The 24697-nt window shown below is 39.6% G+C and overlaps 2 protein-coding genes across 7 annotated transcripts in view; one reads left to right on the top strand and one right to left on the bottom strand.

Moving 5' to 3' along the window:
• The window catches only part of OSBPL1A (oxysterol binding protein like 1A), an 85797-nt gene extending 75924 nt beyond the window's left edge, over positions 1-9873 (top strand). For all 4 annotated transcript variants that reach the window (XM_014269630.3, XM_074549680.1, XM_074549668.1 and 1 more), the window contains one exon: positions 535-9873. In XM_014269630.3, the coding sequence (XP_014125105.1) occupies positions 535-637 (103 nt within the window). In that variant the 3' untranslated portion in view covers positions 638-9873. The remainder of the gene's footprint in view (positions 1-534) is intronic.
• The window catches only part of TTC39C (tetratricopeptide repeat domain 39C), a 64858-nt gene continuing 41244 nt past the window's right edge, over positions 1084-24697 (bottom strand). For 2 of the 3 annotated variants that reach the window (XM_005490704.4, XM_074549690.1), the window contains exons 7-14: positions 20539-20632; positions 19593-19700; positions 19001-19110; positions 18201-18324; positions 15127-15224; positions 14125-14229; positions 12363-12401; positions 1084-11728 (exon numbers count right to left, since the gene is read on the bottom strand). In XM_005490704.4, the coding sequence (XP_005490761.1) occupies positions 11639-11728; positions 12363-12401; positions 14125-14229; positions 15127-15224; positions 18201-18324; positions 19001-19110; positions 19593-19700; positions 20539-20632 (768 nt within the window). In that variant the 3' untranslated portion in view covers positions 1084-11638. The remainder of the gene's footprint in view (positions 11729-12362; positions 12402-14124; positions 14230-15126; positions 15225-18200; positions 18325-19000; positions 19111-19592; positions 19701-20538; positions 20633-24697) is intronic. The other variant, XR_012582187.1, reaches the window with a different exon arrangement.

Raw genomic sequence — 24697 nt, 5'->3', positions numbered from 1 at the left:
AAGGGCTTCTACACATATGTTAACCAGAAAAGAAAGGTCAAAGAAAGGGGATGGTTTTTAAGGTGTTTTCCAACCCAGGTCACTCTACAATTCTATGATGAACAAGGCTTTAAAAAAACAAGGGGTAATTAAGATCCAGGGATATAATATTTGTTTTCAGTACTGCAGTGCTTGTGGTGTTTACATGTCTTGCAAAAACTATTACTGCTTGTGCATGCCAGAATGGTTTTTCAAAACTGCTTTGAAATAAAGCTGTATCTGTCTTTTTTAATGCAGTAATCTTGGCAGCTTCAAATAGCAAAACACTGGTGTCAGTAATTCCATCTCAGAGATGTTTAAGCAGTGTTGCAAATGGGGAAATGTAATCACTGAACATGACTTTAAACTCACAAATTTAAAACCAAGAGGACTCCTGCAACAATTATTTTGTGCTGTGTATTTTTATACCATCTGCTGAAGATGCAGCAAAGTAGTTCTAAACTTGTACAAGTGAGTCTTAATAGCTTCACTAACATGCTGTGTGTTTCCTTGCAGATGGTTCCACCAAGGCCCCAATCCCCACACTGGTACACAGGACTGGCTTTACTCTGGCAACTACTGGGACAGAAACTACTTTAATTTGCCTGATATTTATTAAAATGCAGTAAGGAGCCTCTGACTCATACAAATAAGTCTTAATCTGTTTTAATGTTTTCCCTTGTTCTACTTATCTCCTGAAAATACTGACATGTTATCAAACAGAATATTAAGCAACTCTGCAATAAATCTGGTGGTACATGATCTGCAGTCCTAAAGGTAGGGGAATAACTTTTCTGGCTGATGGTGGGTCCTGCACGGACAAAGTTGCTGTGGTTTCAAGCTGCCCTGAGTACACCTATATTAGGTTGTGGTGTATGAGGAATAGAACACCTTCAGCTGTTCTGTGAATACTTTATTTTGTAGATAACATTGGCACAAGTAAAACTGGTTTTATTTATTGTGACATGGGAATGTTTAAAAAGCACACAAAGTAATTGCAATATTCTATTCTTAAATGAAGTAAAGGGTGTCACTTCTGTAAAGATGTAATTTTTCATAAAGTGACTTTTCTTTTACTAAAGTAATTCCTTTAAGCTGAGCTCTGCTCAGGAGATTCCAGAAGTGTTCACATCTCTGGAGCAGTAATGCAGTTGTTTAAGCTGGTAACATTACTCAGAGGTTATTTATTCAATGTTTTGTGCAGTGTGTTTTGGATTTTGCTCTCCTGTTTTGCTACCAACCTTATGATTTAAGGAATTAAGAGCCATTTAAATATCTACAGATTTGATTTGAACTGCACACTAGTAACAGGTTTTAAAAGAATCTGTTTCATGCACTAGAAGTTCCGGTGCCCAGCACCACTGCAAGAACCTAATCAGTCCAGGAACAACCTGGTGGAACATGGCAGGGGGACAGGACTGTGTCTGTACTGTGCAAACTCCCTGTGAGGAAGTCTTGTGCATTTCAAAGGTAGTACAGCACCTCAGTGAGGCCTCCTGTGCACAGCTGCTTTACCCCTTTTCAGTGGGGTGCATTCAATCTTAGTCTGTTTATACTGAACTGTGTACAGAGCTTCTAGAGGGCAAGCTGCTCTTTGTACAGTATTTTAACTGCTGTCTGGAGGTTAGTGTTAATTGAATAATTTAATTGCTACTAAATAAAGGCTTCAAAACTTCTTGCATCTAGTCTAAAGTGAGTGATGTTCAACAGTGCTGACCCCTTCTGAGCAAGCCTCATCCAAAACCTGCTGCAGTGAGGGCAGGTATTGTGTTTCCCTGTGCTCCATGGACCTCTCTTCTCCATAAGCAAAGAAGAGTCTCTTTCTAGGGGGTGGGGAGGGCTGGGGAACTGAGCTTCCTGCAGCTTGAGCTTTGAGTGGACTACTGAAACTGTTAATAAGGCAATGAGATGCTTTCTATTTTTATTCTAGGCACTTCTCGCATTCCCCATATTTGCATAGATAAGGGAAAGCTTTTTCCTTGGCAGCTTTTCCTGTCAGGGGCCAGCTCTCACAGTGACCTGTAGATGCAGGATTTTAGTACCTGTTCTATCTGCAGGAAGCCTCTTCTCTGGCCAGAGCTTCTTGAAATCTGTCTGGACTGCTGTGCAGCTTCCAGGTGTGAGTCTGAGATCTGCAGGTCACACAGCACTGAGTGCCAAGGAAAGCAAAACATTTAGTTCCTGCCTGTTCCCCATGACTATAGCATGGGTGGCTCCTCACTGGAACAGCTCCAGCAGATGTGGCAGGGGGCACAGTTCACACAAGGCTAACATTGGGGATGTTCAACATGGGAATGCAGTTCTAATTGCTGGTGCTTTCTTTTGAACATTTGCTTAACATTATTTGATTTATTGCAATGTAAACTCCATCCATCCTGACCCCTTCCTGAAGTGCAAACAGCCTCTCTTCTCTACCTGTTAAAAAATTAACATGAACTCAGTAGGTAAGTGTGGAAGAACTTCTTTAGGTGCTACCAAATGCACTCCAAGGGGAGGGTATTTTGCCCCACTCTGAATATTACACAAACAACTAAAAGTTCAGGCTAGAGGCAAAAAGATATGTATAAATATGAGGCTAAAAATTGTGGTTCTTTCAGACTAAAATCAGAGCAGGACTTGCAAACAATAACAAGCAGAGGAAAGCAGTGTGGGTGTGTTATGTAGGACAACTAGTTTAACCAATCATCTCTGTTTTGTTTTGAAAAGGGATAAATTAAGTTTCTGGTAGTAAAATCCAAACAGTAGCATGTGCCTATGTGGGAAGCAAGCATTGTTTTTCAGTACCCTGCTCTGGGCATGGGGTCTGATGTAATGGTAGACTGTCCTTGCAGTACTGTAACTTCCTACAGGAGCACTTAGTGTGTGCTACTGCCAGCGGGTCTTTGCAGACATCCCATCTGCCAGAGGGATGGCCACTGGGAAAACACTGGCTCTGCATGGCTTAGCTGTGCTCTCAGCTGCAGAGTTAGAACCAGGGCTTGCTCCTTTCTCATCAGGCAATGTAGTGATCTCCTCCTCCTTGCACCGGCATCTGGCTGTCCAAACATGGCATGGGTAGAAACAGGTTTCCAGTCCTGTGTGCTTGGAACATCAGAGCCCGCTAGAACAAAAAGTGGAGAATGTACTGACTTCACTTTTCTAGCATCACATAATTTGGAGAAAGTATTTGTGACAGCTGACCATGTTGTTAATCTTCTCCCCTGGAAAAGCTGAGCAGTGCCCAGGAATCAGGACCCCCACTCCAGCAGGACAAAAGCTTCATGGTAATTTTAACCTTGTCTCAACTGAGTTAGACAACAGAAGGTCCATACATTAGAGTGTGGTGGATGTCCCAGGCACCTGAGGCTAAAAAGACATAATTGTGGGAATGAGAAGGTGTTAGTTCCAGTCATTTTGTAAATCTTTATGTCTTAAACACACCTAGACCTAGGGAAAGCAAGCATGATACAGAAGGGATCTGGGACAGCAAACACCATTTGTTAGGTGGGTGACGAACACCTGCAACCTAGCAAGTAAAAATGAAAAAATAAAATGTCAGAGCAGAGGCTATTTGGTCTGGTATTTCTGAAACTGAACTTTGACAAACTTGCCTAAAAGTTTAGGGTTTTTTACAAAAAACCACTGTTAATCTCGAAATCTACCTAAGCTCAACTCTCCTTTACAAAAGGCTCTGCTGTTCCAGGGAGAGGGGAGCAGGACAGCCCCAGGCTGGAGGATTTCTCCAGCTGGGCAAGGGCTGAGATGGGCACCAGCTCTCCTGCTCTTTGTGGAAGGATGGCTGCAGAAGCTCACCAAGTCCAGCCACCACAGGCAACCACCACCATTTTTTTTCTAAGTGGAAAAACTTAGGTCACTTCTGGAATAAATGATCTTTCAGTCAAGGAGAATCAAAACTAGGATTCCAACTAGTCACCTCTCCTTAGCCACAGGGCACATGGATTACATCTTATGTCCTTAATACCTGCTTCAGAAACTACAGGTTTTCAGCAAGATCATTTTGCATCAATGAGCACTTTGCCATCACTCTTACCTGCTTCTTTGCCCTCAGGAGTAGAGAGTCCTGGCCAGAGCCACATTTCATGGACCAAATGGCATGAAATATAACACAAGCATTTTGGCCAGGCAGACAGTGTTGGTGCAGTAGTTTCTTAGAAGTCACCTCTAACCCTGCATTGCACTGCCAATAGGTGATCTTTCATTTATTTACCACTAAGCTGTAGAGCTGGAAGTTGTAACTGGGATGATGACATGAATGCCCAGACTTTCTTACCTGACAAGACAAACTTGCTCAGTTTGATTCCAGTTGTGCTGTAGATTCTGGATGCCAAATAAGTTTGTAGTACTTGAGGCCTGGCATGCATTTAATGGCTGCTTCATCTTTAACAGATAATTTGTTTGATCTACAAAGGGAATTACTCTGAAAACTGCTCTATAAAAGATGGAAACTCTGCATCCATAATCAATTCGTCATCCCAACACAATGGTACAACCTCACTGGTAACCTCAACGGTTACCTCAACAGGTAACCTTGGTTTCACTGCAGAAGGGTACAACCTGTAATGGATCATTAGGAGCAGGTGATGGTGAAGGTGAAAGATGATCATTCTCTGTAAAACCAACACAGTAGCAGAGGAGAAGGCAGGTCTCTCAATTCATCATCACAGCTCAGCACTGAGCTGCTTTCTGAATGACATCAAAAATTATGAGAGACATTATTCGAAGCATTAGAGCTAAATCCCCTCTGAAAAAACATTATTCTCCCTGCCAGCCCAAGGCAAGTCAGGCCCATTTATAACCTGTCACTGTTGGGCTATGCCACAGAAAGGAATGGCTGCCTTGCAGCTGTGCAACCCAGTTAGCTCCCTACTGGTGCATGAGTCCCAAATCCTATACTGTCACTATGGGTGGGAGCCTCCAGAGGAAATCTTGCTGCCAGCCCAGGTGCTGTGAGTGTCACTGCCTGGGTGCCTCCTGGATGGCTGGACAGGGATGTTTCCTTAACACAGGCATTCAGGTGACAATTCTCAATTATGCAGCCACTCTCTCATATTTGAAAAGTCACAGCAGTCAGGCAAAGCCCCCAGTGACTGGAGAAAATGGAGTATCACATCTGTTTTTAAAAAAAGGGGATGAGGACTGTAGGAGCTACCAACCAGCCAGCCTACCTCTGTGCCTGGTAAGGCCATGGTACAGATCATCCCAGAAGATACATCAAAACATGGAAGATGGAGAGATGGTTAAGGACAGCAAACATGAGCTGCAGCTTCTCCAAGGGTAAACAGTACCAGACTGATCTAGTGGCTTGGATGATGGAGTGACTGCATAGTGGACAAGGGATGAGCTACAGCTGTCATCTACCTGGACTTCTGGAAGGTCTTTAACCGTCCCTCCCAACATTCTGGCTGCTAAATTGTAAATACATGGGTTTGATGGATAAGGAAGTGGCTAGAAGGGTGGAAACAAACCAGCAATAACTGCACCCTCAAGGCTCTGTACTGGGACCAAAACTATTGCTAGCAAGTCTGTAGCACACTTGTTACTGTCTCTTCAATGACAGCAGGATCAAGTGTGCCCTCAGCACGTTTGCACATGACACCAAGCTGAGTGTGGTGCAGTTGATTTACCAAAGAGACGATGCCATCCAAAGGGATGGGCAGCACTGGGCCCAAACAAGCTTCAGGAAGTTCAGCCAAGGCCAAGTGCAAGATCTTGAATCTGCCCACAGCATTCACACATTCCTATGAGCTGCTGCCTTCTCCCCCTCCCCACAGTACCATGAAATCTGCTCCTGCTTTCTGCCACTGACCTGCCTAATGCCCAGCACAGGCAGAACCCTTCTAAGCAAGTGCCTTTGCCAAAACCCGTTTTCCTCACTAGCAGCCAAGCCAGACATTTCTTCCCAGGATGAGGGCAATTCTTCCCTCAGCCTCACACACTCTAATGCTGCAACTTGCAGAAAGCAGAAAGGCTGCAGCCACATCTCACCCCTCTGTGGTGAAGGGCTGAGTGCACAGACCACCCCTTGCTTACAGCCATACAAAACCCAAGGGATTTGAACAAACTGCAAAATACAGCACTCGAGCAGCAATGTTCCTTGGTGGCCTCTGGCAGGGGCTCAGAGGACACAGCTGGAGACTGTAACTTCTTCAGCCACACCCAAGAGGAACCAGGTTATTCCTTCATAAAGGCTTTGTTTGTACTGCAGAATCTTATGATTGCAAGGGCAAACCCTGAAACAAACCTCACCTGCCCAGGTGATCAGGGCAGGTGACATTTGCTTCCCAGCACACATTATTATTAGTAGGTACACAAAAGATCATTTTCTGTTCCCATACAAGCACAAGAAAGGTCACTGTGTAGTGCTGTATTTTCAAGATTACCACTGTATTTTGGAGGATTGTAAAGACAGAAAGATCACAGGGGCAAGGCATGATCAGGAGTCTGCTGAGGGATAAAAACTTTAACCACAAACATTGCTGCAGATCAGCCTTCACTACAGATGGAAAACCATCATCTGTCTACCTGCTCTTGCATTCTTGGATGTCTGCATCTCTACACAAACCTGAGGGGAACTCCAGCAGTACCGAAGATTTAAAACTCACTGGTGCTAAAGCATTTAGAAAATATGTAACAGCTTCTTTTTAAAAGTAACATACTTGCAGCAGAACTCTGCTAATTTTGAATGGCTTTCAAGTTCATTCACAGGAAAGTATGCTAATGTATACTCACCACATAATGCTTCTTGAATCCTTAGTAATTTCTCAAGAAAACTTCTCACATTATCTTTTCAGTCCTGGAGAGTGACAACACAGATGATAATATTTAAAATGTTAAATATTTGTATTTTATGACTTGCAAAACTAGGAAGAAGAGCTTCCTATAGAAAAAATCTTTCAAGAATATATATATGAGAGAAGTGGAAAATGCATGTTTTTTGGAGTAGGGAGAGCAATCCAAAGTCTAGATTTCTGTACTGAGAGCACATGGAAGCAACATGCCTTGATAAGGTATTACACATACCTGAGTGCAAAGGTAGCCATGATTACTTCAAAACCATCCCCACTGAATACAGAGCAGAGGAGAACTTGCACATTTGCTTCTCTGGAAAACTTTCAGAACTCAAGGTCAGCAAAGCTCTGCACAGCAAAAGCTTCAAAGATGCTTAAGTACAGATGTCATAAACCACAGAAATAATGTATTACCAGAGGTGACAGGACTGAAGCATAAACCTCCATAAATATTTGAAAAGGCTGCAGGACCTAACATAAAATTGTGTGTGTCTGAAACTAAAGAGCAGCTATAGGAAAAAATATGTCTGGAAACTAATTCACTGTGCTGGGACTTAAATGCTGGTTTTGGAAGCCATCAAGAGCAATGTACACCAGGTACTTTACTAACAAACATCACCCTTTGGCCCCATAGGGAAGGGCCTGCCAGCCCATGAGCAGCCTGCCCAGCTGAGGTCATTGCCTTGTACCTTTTGCCCCTTTGCAAAAGTAACAGCTTCCAGACAAGGTTGAAATCTAAGAGCCTGGGCAGAAGTTCAGCAAATCAAGGTCCCAGATAAGCTTTATTTTTCTACCAGAAAAGGGATCAGGTCATTCATTAACTGGGAAGAAGTCTATGTCCCAGCAGTACAACTATCTTTTCTCAATATAGTAAACATATTGCTTTTAGTGAAAGACTGGGAGGTCATTATTACAAAAATTATTTTGCTAAGCAAATTCTGACAATCTCTTTCTCCTTTCCTTTTCAAATCCTCAAGTCAAACAAGTAATTTTTTTCCTTTTAATCTCTTCCCTTCTCCCACCTGGGCATCTCCTCTAGGTAAGCACAGCTTGCCAGAAATGCCTGAAGAACACTGACCAACAGCCAGTCCTGCTGAGCTTAACAGAGTACTTGACTGGAACACCATCATGGAATAGGTGACATCAAAAGACAAGCAGCATTTTGGAAAAGCCAGCAATGGAAAAATTAGGGCTAACATTAAGACAGCTGCACATGAAGTCCCCATGGCTGACTCTGACTGGTGGTAAAAACACAGGGGGTTCAGTAGATTGTGGAGATCTTGGGCTGTTGTGCAAAGGGGCTCTAAGCAAAGGCAGGGAAGAAATATAACCTACCCTGATAACCTGTGGTGAGTCCAGCTGTGGGGTCCAAACACACATCAAAAAAGTAATCAGATATAGAAACAATTCAGCATTTAATTCTGGAAAGGTTGCCTCAAATTGAATTTCTGTGTGGTAGGAAATGGGTGGGGAAGAGGCCAGGTGAGCAGGAACACTTTTCACCATCTCCTAACAATGGCACACTTTTGTGAAGTAATAGACTTGAACAAGTCTATTACTCCTAAATTTCACTTTTCCTTTGTGCTCTAGGCTGCCTGCAAAGTTTCTGACAGATGCCACCGACTTCCCAACTTAAAATAAAAAGATAAACATAAATTTACTCAAGATGAGCTTTAACAATATTTGTTTGGGATTGCATAACTTCTAATGAAAGTTTTTTCTACCACTGTTGGTGTTTCATAATGACTGATGGAAAGGGGAGCTGAGTGCTATACTCTGCTTCCACCCCACTGCAAGGTTTGATCAGGCCTACATCAACCTAACACAATGCTCAGACTTCAGCAGGTACACAAGTACAGTTCTTAAACACAAGTACAATCATTTGTTAGAAAGGCAATCACATTGTTGCAAACTGAAAAGCAATTCAGTACAGCATTTGGGGAATTTTATTTAGGAATAAAGCATAACTAGAGTATGAAACACGCATTCAAAGTCAGAGAAATTAAAGTGCTTGCTTTAGAGTAAATTAGAAACACTTCTCAAAGGTGTAGGAATACAACAAATACAATTTTATGTGGTTCTTTTTCTTCGGTGATGAACAAGTGAATTTGACATCTTAAAAATGTACCTTAAAGCTCATTCACTCTATGGTTGAGCTCAATATGAAGTAACTCACTTGCTCATCCAGGAGACTGCAATTATACTGGAAGAAAAAAGGCTGGAGGTAATTGCTGAGTAGAAAACTTTGTTACAGAGTCACTTAACATCCCAGAAGTTTTCCCAATACTTTGTATCATCTTGTTCAGGAGGCTACCAATTAGAATTCAAACTCAAGAAGCAAAGGAACAAAATTCATGTCCACATTTCTTTTAATTTTACTCAGAAATATAAAAGTGCAAGTTCTGTAAATTAACAACATTTACAGTACATCACAATAAATATGCCACCTTGTGACATCTAAAAATTCTAGTTATCTGAAATGAGTTGTACTCAGATAAAAACTGCATCAACATCAACAAAAAATACCTGTCCCAGTAAAGATGGCCTTAATATATTACTTAGCAAGATGCATATTCCATTATTGCTATTAGACCATGCCTCCGAGTTCCACAGTATAAAAACTTACTAGTTTACACAAAATACCATTGTTTTTTTTTTCCTCATCACAGGCACAATCTAACATAAAAAATAATTCTGCCATATATAGTGTAGGAGGGTCTCCTATGAGGAGAGGGGAGGGAAAAAGTAACTAATACAGAAACATACAGTTGTGATGATTTGCTAAGCCCACAGGAAAGCTGCACTTTGCACAGAGTTATTGAACTGTTACATGAACATATAATGTCTTTCTATACCCACTCCTGGCCTGGTGAGAACAGGCCTTTTAGTAAATTTACTACAATTTTCTAGCTACCTCCAAGTATGCAGACTCTAAATATCCCAACACAAATTGCATGCAGGTGCTTTGTGTCCTGAACAGCCAAGTCTCACATCATATTTAAGGAGTGTATTTAAAAAGAATTTTGCCAGTAGCTGCACCATTCCCAGCTATTTACCCAGAACAGACTGTCTGATTGAAAAACATTAAAAGTCAGATAGGACAAAATAAGATTTCAAGTACATTAAAGCCCATTTTTAAAATAATTATTTGAACTCTAAGCAGTCACTATATACATATACAATATATCATTTTCTAGTCAATATTTATTTGGATTGACCAAATAAGGTTGAACACCCATTTATGACTCAGTATTACCATCAAAGTGGAATAAAAAAATCCCAGTGTACTACCTGTAAGACACCTAGATTATACAAAAATAAAACTGCTTTATAAAGAGTTCCTCCTCTCCTTCAGGAACTGCAACAGAAGTGATAAACTGCTCTAGGAATGCCTTTCATAGCAGAACTGTGTCTTTCTAGAGAGAAATAAAAGTGTCTCAACCATTTCATTTGGCCTACCAAACAGGACATTACTTCTCTCCTCCATATCAGTCTTGCTTTAGATGTAACCTCAAAAGCAAATCAATGAAGGTTAGGTGTGGGCAAAGTCTAGAACTTTGGCAACATGCTCTACAAAAAGATAAGAAGAAACAAAAAAAGCTTAAGCTAAGGAACTGTTTAAGGCAACCTGACCAAAGTAAAGATAAGGCTTTTGGATAACTATTTCCAAGGATATCCAGTTTTCTTAGCTTTGCAAAGTAACACAATTCAACTAACTTTATGGTCAGATTTCCATTCATAAGCTTCTTTAAAAAAATATTTACCTTCCTTGAATACAATATTAGCTGAATATAAAACATAAGGAAATACTACACATTAAGGACAAAAGTAAAAAAAAAAGCTACAGATAAGCACACTGATGGCCAAGTATTAAAAATTATATGGTCATGACAAAAGTTTTAGGCTCTCTGAGGTACTTCAATAACTTGACATCACAGGCTTGAAATACTATACAGAGACTGAAGATATTGTAATATTGGTGTAATTACTAAAGCAGTTTTGTGGGTTGTCTTTTTTTTTGTTTGTGGGTTTTTAAAATACCTTTAAAGGTCAATGCTGTAAGGATCCAGCAGCTTGAATGAAAAACATGTAACATCTTAATATGGTATTCAGAATGTAAGAGCCAAAATAAGAACTGCCCAAGCAGTAGCTGCATGTTAAAGGATTTTTCTGGAATGTACCAGAAGCAAAGAACTTAAACATTGACATCATTGATATCACAAATATGAGCTGGGTTGGGAGGAAAGGGATAAAGAACTTAAAGAGGTGAGAGGTTTAAAATTCACCATTAGCCATCATGAGGTAACTGGCAAAAGCCACTAAAAATTAGTATATCTACTTTTTGTGGCTAAACAGTTTTCCTCCTCCTCCTGTGTGCTGGCTAATACCTGGAGAAAAAGAAGTATTCTGACCACTTCCAACTTCAACATTTAAACCAATTACATATATTGCATTATTCTAATTAAACTAAAAGTGTTCCTCCTGGCAAATTTCAGATGTGACCTGTTTTAAAAGGTAGAAATCAACCTTGCCAATGTTGTTGAAGTAAATCATGTGCTTATTTAGGCTCACCCAGAGAGTTACAAGTAATTGTGTTCACCTTGGTTTGAACAAAATAAAAGATGAAGAGTTAAAAACACAAGGTCACTTAACCTTCTTCCTGGTTGATTTACCTTTAGTTAAAATTGTAATGTTTTTACTCAGCCATACTAGGAAAGTGTCTCTGGCACAAGTGGTTTTCAGAAGAAAAGCTGGACTTCCCAACAGCTCTTTCTTCTGCTTCATCCTAAAGTGCAGGAACTGTGGGAAAGGATAGCAAGCCTTCCTGATGGTCACTGTGGAACCACTTCCCTTAGAGAGGCTAAGGCTGCGTGTATGCGGACGTGCAATCTGTTCTCAAAGTCATAGCCAGTAAATTCCTCCTGGGGGAAAAAAACAAGGAAAAAATCCCAAATATACACCTATTAGCCTCCTTCTCTTTGGGATATACAGATAATTTTGCTGTTAATGCTTTAAAAATCATGTTACAAAAGAGTCCAAAGAAAAGAGATGAACTGGCGACTGCATGTTGCAATATCCCCGTACTACCCACAGCAAAGGAATTATTACAGAAATTCCAAGTTGGTAAAGAGGGCAGATTGAAGCCCATATAGTTGAAGAGCACTTAAGGGGTTCTACTAATCCAAAAGCTCCAGAAAATCCCAACAGGCCCAAGGCAGGAACCAGGTGGAACAGACAAGGAATGGAGAACTGTCATTTTCAAAAGTTTTGTAGCCAAATCTTGCTTGAAAAACGGATCAAAGTTCTAACACTTGCAGGAGCTGTCAGCGATGTGGGATCAGTGTGATGGCTGACCTAGCAGCACATACCAATGGAGCACACATAAATGTGCATCATGCACATTAATGCACATCCATATGACAGGAGTTGTGGATTACAGGTGAGGGACACCGCCACTCAACACCCACTCCCCCCTTCCCCAGTCCCCTGAAAACACAGCCTCCCAAATGCCCTTTCATTTTAGACAATTAAATTAGAAAATGCCTTAGTTTTTACCTTGGCTTGGAGCAGTAAGGTTTTGCCTCTTGGCACAGTCTACAAAACGACAAACATTGCATTGGAGACACATCACAAATGTTACAGAAAATACTTTAAGTAAATGAGCTGGTGAGACTCGAGCAGCATCTCTACCTTTGAAAAAGGTACTGAGCAGACAAAACCCTCTCAAATTAGGAAACTGGAAATACTAATGAGGCACCCAGGAGAAGCACTATTACGTATTTCTAGTCTTCTACAGAAAATGTGAAATCACAGAAACTACAAAATCCTATTCCCTTCTCTTTCTTAATCATTATGGAGCTCTAGCACAACACCCCAGCTGCTAAATGAAATTTTGTGTAAACAGGAACCATTCACCTCTAGTTCTAGCTCTTGCTTTTCTCTACCCCATCCCACTTTGTTGAAGCCAAGCATCATTTAACTCCTCATTTTCTGAGTGCCACGAGAGGGAGTCTCCTCCACATCCTTCATACACGAAACGCTACCACAGCTCCTCCAGCTGAGGCTGGTTCAGCCCTCAAACACCCTGCATGGGGCACATTCAGCTACTGTGTGCACACACTGTGTGTAAGGCAGGAGGAAGGAAGGAGTGCTCTCATGTTCTTCAAATCTTAACATGCCATCACTACCCACATTTTTTAGGGTTTTTTTTAGAGACACTTGACATGATCAAATTTAAACATGAACGTGGAAAGAAAGGCAGCAGCAACTGTTATGGGACTCAGACCTTCTTTCCAGGTTCTGAAGCCCAGCTCTAAGTCTTAGGGCAGCAGGGTTTTCAAAAAGAAAATGAGTTTTAAAAGCATTTTCTAGTTTCTAGTTCTGTCCTTTGTTATGAAAATTGTCTTTATTGAAAGATTTTCCTCTCCTTCCCCCTTTAACGGGAAGGCTCAACTCTTAACTAAATGTGACAACAGCAAAACCAACTGGAAACAGAATCTGAAGAACTTGAGATACTATCAGCTCACTATTTCATACACCACACACAGTGAAGGGGGAGTTCAAGTGATTACCCTATGACTACTTCCCCCTAACCTGACATCTGATTAACAACACAAGGTGGCATAAATTCCAAGGACTGGGGTTACACATTTGAGGAGAGAAATGGCACCAAGAGTGCTGCACAAGCTGCTCTGGTTTAAGATTCTCTGAGGCAGGGTATGTGCAAAGACCTGAACAATTAAATGTACTGTCAGCCAAGCCATTTGGGCAATCTGAAAGCCAGGTGGATTATTTTCTTCCACATCCCGAAGAACAAAACCCTCACTACTCAGGGTGGAAGTCAAAATGCCCACACAAACAGCTTTAATGGAATTTAAATTACTTAAAAAACCACTTGCTATTTTAGGAAGGCATCAAATTCTATTTGGAGAGGATAATTACAGGTGAACTTTGAATGGCACCCAACAGGATATTAAATGGGCAAGAAAAGGACCCTAGGTATCTACCACACTAAATACCACCTGCACACAAGAAAGCCCTGCCTATCCAAGGCCTTCTGGTGAGGCCTTTGTTGCCACCAGCACCAGGAACACTCTCAATTTTAAAAAACTAAGACATTGTGACCTAAAACACATTCCATTTCTTGGATTGAATCCCCATCCCCCACAAAGTTGTAGGTTTCTTTATGGTAGGTATAAAACAAATTTTTACAACTTCATATGGACAGTCACCTACCAACTTTGTTCCATTCTTTGCATGGTGATATGCTGACCCCTTCCACAGGTTTTGTAAGTGTAAAAACAGGTCATGCTTTTACCTCTGGATTGTCCAACAGGATACAGCCAAGTTCATAGCAAGCATATGGCTGGACGTACAAGTTGCCTTGACGGCAGAGTTCATCTTTAGCAGCTCGCTGAAAGTACTGTAAAAATGAAAGGAAAAAAAGAAACCAAAGATGGCAGAGGTACATTAAAATTGACTGGTCACTACTTCCAAACAATACAGTAGCACCAATTCAACTTTAATCTGTAGAAATTAGCCAAAGCTAAAATGAGAATATATTTAAAATGTACAATGGTTTAGATTTTTACAGCACTACTGTATCAAGACAAAATTATTAGTTTGGATTTTTACCAAGTATTATAGTGACTGATTCAAGAGTTTCCCAATTTCATAGTGAAAAAAATACTAGCTTTAACAAGAAACTGTGACATCAAAGATGAAGTACCCAGATTATTTAAGGTATGTGAGAGAGAAATGAGGCAGGGGGAAAGAGGTTTAAAGCCAGCATCTTGCTACTTATATGAATAGCATTCTATTCTGAAGAAGAAAAAGGAGAGTTGTATCTACAGATCAAAACCTGGAGTGGTGGCAAAATTATTCTTTGTATGTGCTAATAATCAAACTCCTCTCTCTAACATGTCCAGAGAAGAAGAAGCAAAGCTGTGCCTTCAAAAAGTCAATCTCCAAGATACTTTTAAAAAAAATCATTTTCTTTGATGGACAAAGTACATCTAGCAGAGCAAAAACTTTTCTCTTATTCTTCCCAGCTTCCCCTTAACTCTTGCTACTACAAACCACTCTACTGCCATGTTCATTCAACAAAGCCAATTACTTTCACAGCACAGGATAAAATGAAGACATGTTAAATCAGAAGATTTTAAAAGAAACTCTGTTAGAATTCAGAAACCAGAATGATCAATAGCACTGAAAAACTAATGACTTGCTTAACACTCTTACTCAAAAGTATTCACTGTTTTTAAAAGGATAGTTTATAAATTATAAGAGTAATGGAGGAAATTATCATTTAATTACTTACCTGAACAGCATCTTCAGAATTTCCTAAACATTTGTGTATGGCACCAAGAAGCAAATTCCTCAAACCAGCAGCCGATGAATCATCCACATCATGACAAGCTTAATGAAAAGATTCCAGTAAACAAGGTGGTTTGAAATACTTTCTTAGACAATAACTGTGATTTACATTGTCTTTTAGTCTGATATTTAAATTTTGCCAGAAAAAGCAGATGCTAGTAACATCAATAGAAAGACAAGTAAGTTGTTTTCTTTTAAATACAACCCATTCTGTATGAACCTTATAAAGAAATCTGTCACTCATGACAGCAGTTCCTAACAGGAATGAATGGGTTGAAGTCAAAGGCAGTTGGTGTGTTCTTCTCACAAGAGGAGGACTGATCTCTACTGGTCTTTGAAATATCCACTACAAGGTAAACTTAAAAAACAATCATCTCATTCTGGTGTTACAGGACACTGGTTAGTCACATATTGAAAGAAAAATACACAGTCCAAGTTAGAAGGAGCATGGCAAGCAATTCAAAGAAACCTGAGTTTTTCTAAACTGACGCCAAGTGACAGATGCACAAAAATTTGCACTGGAGTCAAGAACCCAGCCTAGAGCGTTTTGGCATCACAAATCTCAGTGATGATGGGAGGATAAGGTTAATTTGCCAGACCTTAGCTGGTCCACAATCTGGGGACAGACTGTGTCTCAGCTGAGTAGTGCTCTGTTTCCAGGAAAAACTGAATCACAACGCATGGAACCATTTCTAAATGAATCAGACTCCATTTTGATCAATTTTATCAGTGCCAGCTCTGCTAAATCAAGGCGAGTTCCATGAGGAGCTATTTGCACTTGCCCACACCAGCACTCCAGGAAGGAGAGAGTACAGGGCTTTTCATCTCTTAACTGCTGTGTCTGGAGCAGCGCAGCTCCTTAAACATTTTGCCTCAAAGTATAAACCCTGCCAAATCTTAACCAGCTCTCCATTCACAACACAGATAATCCACAACCCTAAGAAGCCACCTATGGATAACTATAAGGTGGCTTCATGAAGTATTTGCATTGTCAGTTCTTGCATGGATTACAAGTCTCAAGTTATTTGGCATTTTACTTACAGAGACACAAGTGGATGCAAATTAATTCCTTTGAGTTCTAGCCCTGAGGAAAAGCCTGGAAATCCACCCCAACAAATTACAATCCAATTGTTCATGACAAGAGGAAACAAATGTGGGAAAAAACCTATTATTCATGTTTTTGAAATACACATAAGGTGCAGAAATAACATTCACTGTACAGAAAACTTTCAACCAGGGATGGCTGATGCAGACATATTTGTCAGTGTCAAACTCACAAGCAATATATCTCTGAATTTGAAGCCATACTGCAATTTCACATTAAAATGTGAACCACTGACTGGAAGCTTACACAAGGGAGACCTACACTGCCTCTGAGTGTGCAGGAGAGAATACAAACTCCTTACACCCTCTAAAGCTGACCACTCTGAAGGCAAATGACAGCAAACAAAAAAAATCCCTCAAATTTATTTTGATGTAAGTAAATCTGATTTTGAAGCCTACCATTACCTTTGTGACTAGACAACTAGGAATCTGACTATAATCCACTGCCATCATGTAATTTAAATGGACAAGTTATCTCAAATTCAAACTGGAATCAACACTCCAACTAGTCCTGACTCTTGACTTCAAGACTGGAGTTTTCTAGCATAACATGAAAATTGTGTCTATCCCCAAAATTCCACGATTACAAAAAAAAAAAAAAAAAAAAAAAAGAAAAAAAAAAAGGCAACCCATGGCAGACAATTTTAGTTTTATTTTCTAAATGAGCAAGTAATAATCAGAGGATTTTAGAATGGTTTGGGTTGGAAGGTAATTTAAAGACCATCTAGTTCCAGCCCGCTGCCATAGGCAGGGACATCTTTCACTGGACCAGGTTACACAGAGCCTTATCGAGCCTGGAACACTCACAGGGACATCCAGCCTGGGACAGCCACAGCTTCCCATGGCAAGATGCTCCAGTGCCTCACCACCCTCACAGTAATTTCTTCGTAATATCTAATTTAAATCTGCCTTCTTTCTGTTTAAAGCCATTCCCTCGTGTCCTGTCACTCCCTGCCCTTGCAAAAAGTCCCTCCCCAGCTCTTGCAGGTCCCCTTTAAGAACTGAAAGGTTCTCTAAGGACTGCCTGAAGGCTGCTCTTCTCTAGGCTGAACATCCCAAACCCTCTCAGCCTGAACTCATAGGAGAGTACTCCAGCCCTATGTTAATCTGTGTGTCCCTCCTCTGGACCCACTCCAACAAGTCCACGTCTTTCTGGTGCTGAGCACCCCAGAGCTGGACACAGCACTCCCAGGTAGGATCTCACCAGAGCAGAGGGGCAGAATCACCTTCCTGGACCTGCTGGCCACACTCCTTTTGATGCAGCCCAGGATGCAGCCAATGGGCTGCCAATGCAGGTCACATTGAGCTTCTCTTCAACCAGCTTGAAACTGTTTGCAGAATGCCAACAAGAGTGATTGCTGGATGGAGTCAGAAGCACTGAACACTTCATGATACACACTGCTACAATAAGCTTCACATGGCAGACACCCAAAGTCAGCCAGAGACTAAGGAAGAGGCAACCACTCACCACTAAGAAGGTCCCAGGACAAACAGAATACCCATCATGTCATAGATACCTCATAAGCTAACTATTTCCTCTTAGAAGAAAACTGACATGCAGGAATGAATACATTGTTTTAATTTTTTTTATTTTGTTGCTAGGTTTAAATGAGTTACATTTTGCTTAGTGACTTGGAACAGTAACTATCATGCTACTGTTTCATTTCAAACAATTATTAACAAACAGCTATATGCAGCAGGCAGTTACAACTTCTCCCAAAAACTTGTAAAAATGAAGCATTAGGCAGAGTCATAATGGGTCACTATTCTTTTGTTACTCACCTGTATTTTGCTATGACACATTCACATAAGTTAAAATGTCCATGCTACTGCAATTAGCTGCTCCACACAACAGCACAAAATCATTCATATCATTTTAAAATGTAAATAAATAAATCAAGGAGCCATATATACCTTGACTCATATGCTGTAAGTTTGAGAGGGAACAGTTTGGAAGGGCTTTCCATAAGTATAACACTTCAATGGACGCCAGGACACAGAGCTCTTTGGTTGGTATTTGTTTCCTAAATCTATCTGCCTGCAAAGTGCAAGAAAGAAGGAAGGGAGATTCATAATTTTTTTCTTTAGAGGGAACATGATATTTACAAACAATATATCACAAACACTAATTTTAACTGTTTTATAGAGTCACGCAACGATTTTATGAAAATAAAGTCAGCGGTAACTTTGCCTAAAGATTTTATGACTAAAAATTAAAATGTTGCAATTAATTTAAGAGCTTACATATTCATCAACATTAAAACCTCCTTGTATGCAGCCTGACTGGGGTTTACCGTATTTCACAGTCCCAACACAAACTGACTGGATGCTGAGACAGTACCATCTGCAAAATCACCAGTTGAGAGCTATTTCCTAGATAACTCCTAGCTCTCAAAAACAACTAAGGCTTTCACAAACAAGACAAGACAAAAAGGAGTAAGAAAGGCAAAGCCAGATGGAAAATTACCAAAGCAACTACAGTATCATGTATTTTTATCTGTAATAATTACTTTGCTTGTAGAGTGAAGAGCTAATTCACACTTCCTTTGTTAGGTCCTTCAAATGACACTATTATTTTTCCACACTGTTCCTTCCCACAAATTCTACAGAAGCAGGACAACAGAAAAGAGATGCATCCTGCTAAAGAAAATACTGAACTAAAAACTGAACTGTCATCAGTGTACTAAAACAAGCCAGCCTATGCAAAAACTAACCTTTTTCACTGAAAATTGTTCAATCTGATTGTTTTTTCTCTTGAAAAGCTTTTGAACTTCCTTGAACACATTCTGAGCACCATTGACATCACCAGTGGCTCCCTGACAGACTGCAAGAATACAGAAACAAAAATACATTAACAGTACCAGGATATGAAACAGGAAAAATTAGGATGAGATATCATATTGTCACAGAGAAAAATCTCCACACACTCACTTCCAGAAAGTTATCTAGACTGAAGATTTGAGCAGCATGGTAAGTTCAACTCCCCCAGGTACCCTCTGTGCTCATTAAAATTCAGTACTACTTTTTACATCCATTAAAGGAAGTAATGCCACCAAGCTTGTGAAGTGGTAATAATTCCATCAGCATGGAGAGGGGTGTACACCCAGGCAGGTACATGTACGAGCATGCAGGTGTTCATTATGGAAACAAACACAATTGTCCAAGTCAAGCCTGGCACAAAGCTGCAAGTGCAGCAGGCAGTGTGGAAGGCACTACATGCACCAGCAAGTTTCCCAAGAGAAAACAGTGCCAAAACCTTACCACATCACTGACTTACCATTTCCCCAACAGCCTGGATTTACTCACCTGCTGTTAAATAAGCATAGTAGCACTGGGACCACCTGGATTCATTTTTAAGCCTTTCGAAGGATTCAAAGGCGTCCTTGAAGTTCATCTCTATCATGCTGCACCAACCTAAAAGCAACACTGATTTAACTTCAGGGCAAGTACAGTAACTCAAACTCAGTGTCAACATGATTGAAACACACAGTTCTGTTGTGTTTGTTTTGTTATGAGAGCTGGAGCATGTTTAACAACTACGAAAGTAACTGGAAAATTAAAAACAAAAACAAATGACATACATTTAAAATCTAATTTAAATTTACTGGGGCATTTTGAATTAGAAGATTCCTTAGGAAATAAAGAATCCACATTTCAGAGCAGGAACACAAATATATACCAAAAGCTCTCATTTTTAAAATTTAAATACTACATTTTGTAGAATGTTGAAACTTAGACAGCTACTTTTTTTTCCCTTATTATTTTCTACTGTGACAAGATCCCATTTAAAGCTTGAAGCAACCTATCTTCTCCACTATAAAGACTTGTATGCAAATTAATCATATCCTGCTATTGACAGAAGGAAATGAACAAGAAATACAGACACTGTGAACTCTGAAGCCTCAAAACCGATTAGTTTTTGGCACAGAAATGATGAATCCATAGACAAGTCAGATGAATTTATTTCTAATTTTAAATCATGCTCAGTAGGCCAACAGTTTGCCCTTGATTCCACAGTCTACTCTTCGATTTTGCATCACCTTGTACTTGCAGATAATTTTATTATGCAAAAGTGCTGAATTCTACTTGTCTAAACAAGTAGAATTCAGTAAACCATAATTTACCCAAGACAAAGGCCAGTAATCGAAAACCTTTTTTAAAAATCCTAGTAAGAAGTCTCCAGTTTGTTTACTGAAGCTGCTAGTCAAAACTTGAAAGTGAGCTGTTTATGGTGTAAACACATTCAACATACCTATTTCATATAAGCAGACGTGCTGAATCTCCCTTTGGTCTGTTGCAAGTTCCAAAGCAGTATGAAATGAGGTCAAGGCACTATTAATTTGACACTAACAAAGGTGAAAGAAAAAGAAAAAACTCAGACACCTGAGATTTAAAATTTGTTGGATAATTTAATATTAAAGAAGAAAAATTTGTATTTCTTCTAATAGGTAGTTAATGAAAACCAGATTAGGGGAGTTTAACAGTGTAATAGCAGCCAGGTCAGATCAGGTCTCCACCTTCAACCTTAAAAATCAGTGACTATATTCCTCCTATGTGGAATTCATTGGGTTTGTGCAGTAAGCTTTTAAGCACTCTCACTTCCACTTTAACTAGTCATTCCACCTTTAAAAATCATATTTTTAGCATCTGCTAATGAAGTTTAGCTTTCTGCACAAGAGGATACCCTTTAGTATTTGATTTCATTTATTGTTAACTTTTCACCTCTTCCCATATGCCTCAAAAACCCCTTCAAGCAACAATTAATAGAGAATTCATAAATGCTGCATGGCATGTAAGAAGATAAAGCATATGAGAGAAAAAGCATTTTGAAAAAATCATTAGCTAACAACAGCTTAGCAAAAAGAGCTGACATTTTTCTAAGAACTAGAATGATAGTTCTTTTGACTACCTGGTTTTCCCAGTCTGGGATGGGACTTCTCCCTCTCAATCATTATGGGGTGGAATGAAAATCAGTATTTAATTAAACATACTATATATTCCAACAGAGCCTATACCAGCTTTAATACTGTTCCTGTATTTATCACATACATTTATTGTCATTTACAACAGGAGAATTTTTAAGCCCCTCTCTGCTGACTAAGCATGTGAGCAAAAGAAACCCTTGAAAATGCAAACTCACCATCTACGTCAACATAACTGAATTCAAAAATTCCTACAAAAATCTGCAGCATTGTAGCTTAAGACCAGGTACACACGAAGCTCTGAAATAATTCTATTAGGTTTTCTCCTTTGTCTCATCAGGGAAAACTGGTTTAGTTGCTAAGGAATGATTTAACTGTAAATAATACACATTGCATCAAGACAATACAACCGCCTGCACAGGGAGCCACAGCTGTATCAATACAAACACTGTACACTTGGAAAGTACAACAGTGATTGAAATAAGATGCTTGTTGGCAAGGCAGAGGAATATACAACACAGAAAGACAGGTGAGTTGTATTTGCTCTCAGAATTGTTAGGGAGCCTGAGCCAGGTGCACTTTGTTCACTCCTGTGCCAGCACATTCTCTCCACTACATGACTCCACTGACACTGCATCACCCCAACACCTTCCCAGAAAGTAACTGCTATGGACCCAGTTTTAGAGAAAAGATAAAAATACAAGAACATCAGTTTAGAACTTTATTTCTGGGCTAGGAATTCAAAAGTTCTGCATTTGAATCTGTCTTCAACACTTCTGAGGAAAATGACAAAAAAGAAAAAAAATCTAAATGCTTGGTTCTTTTCAAAGATACACTGCCTTCTAAAGCCCTAACCATTCTGAAATAGAAATCACTTATTCCATACAATGTCTACTGGCAATCAACTCACTGTCTGCAATGCTGTAGCCCTGTCTGGGGCAGCACAGGAAATACCAACCACCTTGCAAAATACAAGTCCAGTTTGTTGAATATTCATATCTTCTATAACCCACCTCTCTAACTCTCTGAATCTCTCACGTGTTTTGACATCTGCCTAAGTTCTCTTCAGCATCAAGCTCATTTAAGTATGTTTCAGACATTCATTAATAATTAAAGTTTCAATCATCTCCAGGGATTGCGGCAACATCCTGGAATACGAATTACTACTCTTGGTGTTAATTCTTAAATTAATTACTTTCTGTTTACTGCTTAAAAGAACAAACAAAAATAATTACAACATCCTAAGAGTTGGCAAGTGTAATATCCTGGCTGCACCTGAAATTGATGCTCTTGAGATTTATAAGTACATATACGCACACTTGTAATTCCTTCAGTAGGTATCACTGACATCTCTTTTGGACATAATACAAAAACAAAAAAAGACCAACCCATAAAATATGCAGTATACAGAACTACAGGACCATAAAGAGGATTAATAAATCTAATGTGAGAGAAGCCTAGTCTTACATTTCTGGACTTCAGATTAAAATTAAAAGCACCCCAACCCATCAACTAAGCATCTATAGAGCTTACCAAGACAATTTGGCTTCCTAAGACAACATGCATTTCCCAGAGCTCTTCTGAAATCTTAGGACCCTTTCCTTCTCTATTCTCAATCACTACTCTGAATTCATAAAGCTTTTAAGAAGTCATGTTCAGAAATAAGGAAAAATCAAAAATCAACTTCTAAAAGCTAACAATTTACACCAGAGGACATTATATGGATGTTTCAAAGCCTGTATTTTCTATTCCTTAACGCACTAAAATCTATTTTTCCTTAGACAAATCACAAAATCAAACTAGAATAAAACTAGGATATTTGTATTTTATAGGAACAAGTAACTAGAAAAGTCAGCACAATTCCTGAAAATAAACCTTGATATTAAAACATGCTCTGCAATTTTTTTTACTTAGACACTACTGTGATTTTCTTCCAAAAAGTTCATTTAAGACTTCTCAATGCTTGTTATTACTCTTGTCCTCAGTCTGCTTTTCTGTACCACACCCTCTCACCCCTAAATAAGAATGATGGTTCTGACACAATATCTACAAAAGGTAAGTAAAAAGCAAGAGGTGCTTGTAGGCATTACATTTAAGCACATGTTACCACTGCACATTTTCTGCAGCCTGCTCATCAACCAAACTTTAACACCCCTGAAAGTACTACTGGTGCTCTGCCTGTCACCTGGAGTATTTGGTACTTTTTTCCTTCAGACTATTTACCTGCACCTACCCCAATGGAAAATGTGAATCAAGCCTGAGAACCTGAAGGGTTTTTTTGCAGTTTTGCAGCCAGAGATTTCCTGTTATTCATATATTATATATATTTTGAGGCTGGAATATGTGCCACATAATCACAAATCAAGCACAGAAATGTCCATAAAAGCAGCCTTAGTAAATTATGCAAAAGTCAGTAAAAATACTATTTTTAATACACAATCTTTTAACCTACTCTTTGGAAAGAAAAAAGACATTTGATCAACTTGGGAATGCAACCTTTAACTTTCTGGTGCACTTTCATACAAGTCTTTCCAGGATCTTCCTTTCCTTTCCCTTAACTTGCCCAATTCAAAAGTCTCCAAACGCTTTCAGACTTTTCTCTTGAAAATGTGAATCTGGGAAAAAAAAGCTGATAGATAATCTGCTCCATATTTATCACACCTGTAAGGCCACTTCTTCAAAAACTGAAATCTGCTAAGGGTTTTACTGACTAATATCCATTCATGCTTTTTGGGGCACAAAGCATTATTCAGTCCCATGCTGTTCATTTGTCTTTTACAGACAGGAAGGTTTCACAGAGACAGTGCTTTCTCCTTGACTGCCTTCCTTGGCAATTTTCTCCTTTGTCAGATTTGTGTCTCACTGTCCAGTCCTGAATTACTGCTACTGCCTTTTGAAAAGTTTCCCTGTCTCCAAGGGTCCATGGGCTGAACTGTGCTCCTTACTGGTTTTTTTCCATAGAAAAGAAAAGACACATACAGTATGAAGGCTTCCTAATGGAAGCTGAATATCCCATCATCTGAAGGCTACAAAAAATGTATGAAGGATTACAAGAAAAAAATTCGATGGACTGAGTACTTGCAGGCCCTAAATACAAACCCTACAACCACAAAAGAAACACACAAGGTCTTCTGAGTAACATCAGAAGGGGTCTTTTATCCATCTGTACTATAATACTGTGTCACAGAACTGTTAGAAGATGTTAAAGAAGGACTCTATAAAGTATATAAGCTTCAGCTCAAGGTATACTTTTAAGTGTGTATAGATTAAAACACAATTCTGGTAAGCCATCTAGAATTATATCCCATGCCCACTGGAAAGAATTTAAACCTAACTGTGCACTAACAGTTTCAGGCAAGACCAAATCAGCACTTCCTAGGCTTTGCAGGAGCTCTCCTCACCTACCTTAGAAATGAGGAGGAAATTACAACTCAGCATATTAGCCTGTAATTCAAAGTTTCTGTGCACTTCTGGTTCAGAATCACAGAA

This window comes from Zonotrichia albicollis, chromosome 1, assembly GCF_047830755.1.
Source record: "Zonotrichia albicollis isolate bZonAlb1 chromosome 1, bZonAlb1.hap1, whole genome shotgun sequence".
NCBI classification, from domain to species: domain Eukaryota; kingdom Metazoa; phylum Chordata; class Aves; order Passeriformes; family Passerellidae; genus Zonotrichia; species Zonotrichia albicollis.
This window is presented reverse-complemented; position numbering and strand designations above follow the sequence as displayed.